Source organism: Dipteris shenzhenensis, chromosome 5, assembly GCF_047967505.1.
Source record: "Dipteris shenzhenensis isolate YYH24624 ecotype China chromosome 5, Dip_SZ_1.0, whole genome shotgun sequence".
Taxonomy (NCBI): Eukaryota; Viridiplantae; Streptophyta; class Polypodiopsida; order Gleicheniales; family Dipteridaceae; genus Dipteris; species Dipteris shenzhenensis.
Window position 1 is genome coordinate 8,198,981 of NC_141600.1, and position 6,000 is coordinate 8,204,980.

The 6,000-nt window shown below is 43.6% G+C and overlaps 1 protein-coding gene across 4 annotated transcripts in view; it reads right to left on the reverse strand.

Moving 5' to 3' along the window:
• LOC147901573 (nodulation receptor kinase-like) overlaps positions 1 to 1,536 on the reverse strand; it is a 34,055-nt gene extending 32,519 nt beyond the window's left edge. For 2 of the 4 annotated variants that reach the window (XM_087374896.1, XM_087374895.1), the window contains exons 1-2: positions 917 to 1,536; positions 204 to 642 (exon numbers count right to left, since the gene is read on the reverse strand). In XM_087374896.1, the coding sequence (XP_087231022.1) occupies positions 204 to 642; positions 917 to 1,070 (593 nt within the window). In that variant the 5' untranslated portion in view covers positions 1,071 to 1,536. Of the gene's footprint in view, positions 1 to 203; positions 643 to 842 lie in introns of all 4 variants that reach the window. The other 2 variants (XM_087374898.1, XM_087374897.1) reach the window with 2 other exon arrangements.
• Between the last annotated feature and the right edge of the window lie 4,464 nt (positions 1,537 to 6,000).

The window sequence follows — 6,000 nt, forward strand, 5'->3', positions numbered from 1 at the left end:
TTCTTTAGGACTGCTGCCACCTTCCTTGAGAAGGCAGCACCTTACAAGAGTTTATATCAGCAGACAGAACATTGGCAGCCCAGTTTCCAAGGATTGTAACAAAGCCGTGCCAATGTGGATAAGATAGCGACCTAGCACTTCATCATGCACTAGTACTAAGCAGAAAGAGCTGAACAAACACTAAGGAACACGAATCTCTGTACCCGCTCTCTTGCATCAGCTTTCGGAGCGTTGCAGACTGCTTTGACCCATCCAAGGACATGGTGTGCATGGGTTGAAACTCTATGGCCGAGATCATCGGAATGCCACCATTCGGGATACGTATGAGGCAGTATGTTACGTTATCGTCTCTGGCGGTCGTGATTGCCTCGTCTGTTTTGGACACTTTCTCAAGACTGGAAACCTGAAAAATGAAGCTGGAAGATCCCGACTTTCCGTCATAGTTCACATCAGTGAGTCTTCCGCGTGTCAAATATCGCTTCTTCACAGTTGAACTCCAAGTGTGGCAATTGTGAGCTCCAGCAGGGTGAACTTTGACTCGATAATTGTTGCCCACGAGGCGGTTGTCAGACATCCACATATTCGCAGTTGTTGCATCTGCAGGATTGAAGAAGCAAGCTATGCGAATTCGGAAACATTCCCCTGCAAATCCATAACCGGCTCAGCTCATCACGAGACGACCGAGATAGCAGGCAAAAAGTACAGCGAAGAGAGTCCAACAAGAACAATTGACCAGTCCTGTGCGATCTCAGAAGTTCACGTGAATGACGCCGGTGTGATTGGTGGATTTGACACTACTACGCTTGAAAAAAATTGAAAGAAAGTCGGAAATTGGAATAGACCTGAACCTTCTTGTGCAATGGATGTCTGTACACCTGTATAGAAAGCTATCAAAAGGGCAAGGGTCCAAACAGACCGTATTCGCATCTCCCACTTTCAAATTGAGGATGTGACTCCCTTTGTTGACTCTGCTGTCCTCTCTTATTCTCGTGCCAATCCGAGGAAGAAAGATCGTGTTCTTGTCTCCCCGGTTTGAGGATGTTCTCTGCGTTCGAGGTATCTCTATGCATGCATGCGCGAGGCTTTCGAGTGCTGATTCCTGAAGCCAGTTCAGGAATAACGCAAAGATTCAAATGGCATAAGGATGTGCTATCATGTTCAACGCTCTCATTCCCTTCTAACTGATTTCCTGCCCTTGGCTAGGAATGGTGTATCCGTTGGAACTTGAAACAACCGGCAGCTATCAGATGTAAGATCCAATTGGACCGGAGAAGCTCATGCTGTGCTGCCTGAGCCCAGTAGTTTCATAAACAGCTGACGTACGTTGCCGGAGCACTTTACGTCCAACGTTTTATTATTCCCCGACAGTTGAGATCATGCCTTCATCTGAATCCTGATCCGCTGCCGGATCCAGGAAGATGGAACGAGGAGAGTACGTAGAAATGGGAGGATTGAAAAACCAGAAACGTTGCCCGAGCACCGTATCGGTCTTCTGCAAGGGAAGAGGCGGAAAAAGAGTGAAGAGAGGAAGGGAGGTTGGCTATGGCGATGGCGGAAGTGCAACAGACGAAGCGTTTAGCCTATGGCGGGAGAGACGATGATGATGAGGATGCTGAGCTGGCAATCCCGTCAAAAATATCGGACCCCTCCAAAATGGCGGCTGCTGCTGTGAGTTTTAGAGGCAGTATCTACGTACGCGTATAATTGGCCCTTATTTAATTCGCCCCTGACGGAGCGGCCGAGGAGCACGCGTCTTTCAGCTTTGACCGGTTTTTGCCGGTTTCGCCGGGCCGCACGGAAAACACACTTTTTTTTTTTTAAAGTTGGCCTAATACTTATAATAAGCGAGAAAGGGTTTTATTTCAATTTATGCAATCATGATTGGACCATGGTCGCATGGACACACGTGTCGCTCAACATGGTGCATGGCTCCTATTTTTCGCTCGGCTGTGCATGCAATATTTTTGTCGAGCCGTCTGATTTTGTGATGATCGCTATGGTGCCAGTGGCGAGCCCTATGGCGGCATCCTTGTTTGTGTGACGTTGATTGTGGAGTTCGATTGGTTGCAGATTGAGGCGAAGATGGTCGACGATTCTATTGGCAATGTGCGTTTCCTTTGGATCACGTCTTGTTATATAATAGTGGATGGTGTGTGTGTTCAATGTGCTTGTCATCGGCTCTTCCGTTCATATCGTTGTTGTACGCCTCCACCAACAGGACAGATGGCTCATATTGAAAGATGTTGTGATTCCATGGATACTAGAAGCAATAATTTCGTAAAAGTCTTGCTCTTTCACAGATTGCCACTGAAAACCTTGACAAGAACAACTTCCAAGCATGGAAGTTTAGAACGATGAATTTCCTTAAGGGAAAAGACTATTGGGAGTTCATTACTGGAGCTGAACAAGAACCGGTTATTCCTAATGTTCCCAATCAATAGAAGTTGCACGCATTTAAAGGCTGGCATGAGAGAGCCATAAAAGTTATGTACTCGCTGTCTATCAGTATTTCAAATTCTATGATTGTGCATATTCAAGATGCAAGCACACCGAAGAAGGCGTGGGATACTTTGACAAAAATGTATAGCACAAATACGCAAGCCAGGAAAATGTAGCTCAAGCAGGAGTTGCATAATGTGCAGAGAGAAAATATAAGCATCAATGACTACCACATGAAGGTGAAGAAGATTGCCGATGCACTTGCTTCTATTGGGTCGCCAATGGAAGATGATGATTTAGTTTCTGTGACCTTGAATGGTCTAGGAAAGGATTATGCACAATTCTTGACATCCATTGCCGTCCGTGAGAATTTTCTTAATTTTGAGGAGCTGATTGCTCTTCTAATTTCTGAAGAGCAGAGAAATGGTGGTGCATCTTCTTTAGGAGGAACTTCAAAAGAAGCTGTCTTCTACTCAAATGCTGGAAAAGATAGAGGCAGAGGTAGAGCAGGCCAATTTGGAGGCCATGGTAGAAGTTAGAATATGCAGCAAATTCAAGAAAACCAGTCCTATGGAGGAGGACGTGGTAACTTTAGAGGCAGGGGGAGCCAAAGAGGTCGTGGTGGATGGCAAAGAGGCCAAAATGCAAACAGTAATGTTGAATGCTAGCACTGTGGTAAAATGGGTCATATGGTTAAAGACTGTTATAAAAAGCAAAATGACATCATGACGGGAAAATTGCAGCAAGGCAATTATGCATCCTCTAGTAGACAGGGTGATGATAGAAATGAGCATCTGTTTATGGTGCAGCACATGACCAATTCTATGAAAAGTGCAGAAGAAAGCAATGATGTGTGGTATGTTGACTCAAGTGCATCAAACCACATGACAGGTCATGCAGAATGGATGCAGGATGCAAGGAAAATGGAAAGACCAGGATTTGTGGAGACTAGTGATGATACCTATCTGATGTATTTCATGTCCCAAATATCACTAAGAACCTGGTTTCTGTTGGTCAAATGTTGAGCAGGGCTTGCAGGTTAGGCATGCAAGCGCCAGAGGAGAGGTATACTGGTAGGAAACCAGATATTTCTCATTTGAAAGTTTTTGGTTGCATTTCCTATGTTCATGTGCAAGATGAGTTGAGATCCAAGTTGGATCCAAAATCTGAGAAGTGCATCTTTATTGGTTATTCTCTACACAGCAGAAAGTGTATAGATGCTATAACTCTTCTACTTGTAAGTTTACAGTGAGCAAAGATTTTTTTTTAATGAGATGAGCAGCTGGTATAAACCAGTAAATGTGATTGATGATGTAGATGCACAAAATGATAATGCTACACAGAATTCACAGCAACAATCACAAAATATTAGTGGACCTGTAGCGTCCTCTAGCAGTGGTTCACATACTTTGCCATGGACAGGCAGATTAAGATCAGGAAGATCTCATCACAGCAATGCAGATAGTGGTATGCAAGTATCACGAAAAGGAAAAGAGAAAGTAGATCATCCCATGGTTGATGTAAATGTAGGTCACTCTTATGTGGATGGTGAATCCAGTGGCTCAGAACAGAGCCTTGATGATGAATTGGGTATTCCTTCTATTGTTACACCTAGAGTAAGGAAGACAAGGGATGTTTTGAGAGAACCTGGTAGTGAGCCAATTTTGTGCAGGTCTACCAGAGCTAGGTATCCTATGGATAGGCTGAAATATGATCGATTTACAGCCATTCACTATGCCTATATGGTCAAAGTGATACATGAACTAGAAGCCACTTCTTTTGAGCAAGCCATGGGAAAAGAAAAATGGGAGAAAGCCATGCATGAAGAAATGGATGCCCTAGAACAAAATGCTACATGGGAATTGGTGCCTTTGCCTAAAGACAAGAATGCAATTAGTTGCAAGTGGGTTTATAAGGTGAAGCACAATGCAGATGGTTCTGTGAATAGATACAAGGCAAGATTAGTTGTCAAGGGGTATGCACAGATGTATGGCATTGATTATGAAGAAACATTTAGTCTGGTTGCAAGGACGGCAACCGTAAGAGCAGTCATTGCTATGGCTGCATCAAAGGGATGGTCTTTACATCAGATGGATGTAAAGAATGCTTTCTTGCATGGTGATTTGCAAGAAGAGGTCTATATGGAGTAGCCACCAGGTTATGTTCATGTTGTTCATCTTGAGTTTGTTTGCAAGTTGAAGAAAGCCTTGTATGGCTTGAAGCAAGCACCTAGAGCATGGTCTGACAAGATAGGACAGTATCTTGTCACTATTGGCTTTTAGATTCCCAAGGCAGATTTCTCACTTTATGTGAGAAAAACAGAGAAAGGCATTATGCTGCTTGTCATTTATGTTGATGATTTGTTCATCACAGGTGATAGTGATGAAGATATCCTTCATGTGAAAATGCTATTGAAGGAGAAGTTTGAGATGCAGGATTTAGGAGAGCTGTGTTACTTCTTGGGCATCTAAGGTGATTAGATCCATAATTGGGATATGGCTCTTGCAAAGGCAGTATGGATTGGACATGTTGTCCAAATATGGGATGACAAGCTGCAAGCCTATTTCAGTTCCTTTGGAGCAGAATGTGAAGCTGAGCACAGACGCAAGTGAGCTTCTGGAAGACCCTACTATGTATAGACACATAGTAGGAAGTTTGATTCATATGACTATTACTAGGCCAGATTTGAGCTATGTTGTTGGTTTGGTAAGTTAGTTTATGAAGGCTCCAAGGAAACTGCATTTGGATGCGGCTAGATGCATACAGGTATGTGAAGTCCACATTGCAGAGTTGACTATTTTATGAGACTAGGGTTCAGATAGAATTGCATGGATACACTGATGCTGATTGGGCTGGTAGTATTTTTGATAGACGATCTACCAGTGGATATGTGTTCTCTTTTGGGAGTGCTATAGTCACTTGGAGCAGTAAGAAACAGTCACAGTTGCCTTGTTGAGCACAGAGGCTGAGTACAGGGGTGCAGCAATGGCTACATGTGAGGCAGCTTGGTTGCATAAGCTACTTTATGATATGCTTCAGTCTACAGATGGGCCAATTATCATTTATTGTGACAACATGAGCAGTATACACTTGGCAAATAGCCCAGTCTATCATGCTAGAACAAAGCACATTGAGGTGCATTATCACTATGTGTGGGAGAAGGTTCTAGTAGGTTTTATTGATCTAGTTTATGTCACCACAGAGGATCAGGTAGCTGAATATTCACGAAGGCATTAGGTGTAGAGAAGCTGCGCAAGTTCAGAGACCTACTTGGTGTGCAGGAATTGGCATTGAGCTTGAGGGGGAGTGTTGAGATATCGAGCTCCACTCATGATATGCCAGGGTGACCGTTGTGCATTTATGTCACTGACTTGTGTTGAGATATCAAGCTCTATCCCCGACATATCTCCTGGATGACTATCATTTATGTCACCGCCTATGTTAGTTGTACTCGTGGTGTAGTTAGACTACCACGTATGTTTTTGGTTTGGGTTCACATATGAACCAGGTATTCTAGGTTTTGACATATAGGGTATTTCCCTCTTCTATTGTATCGTTGTT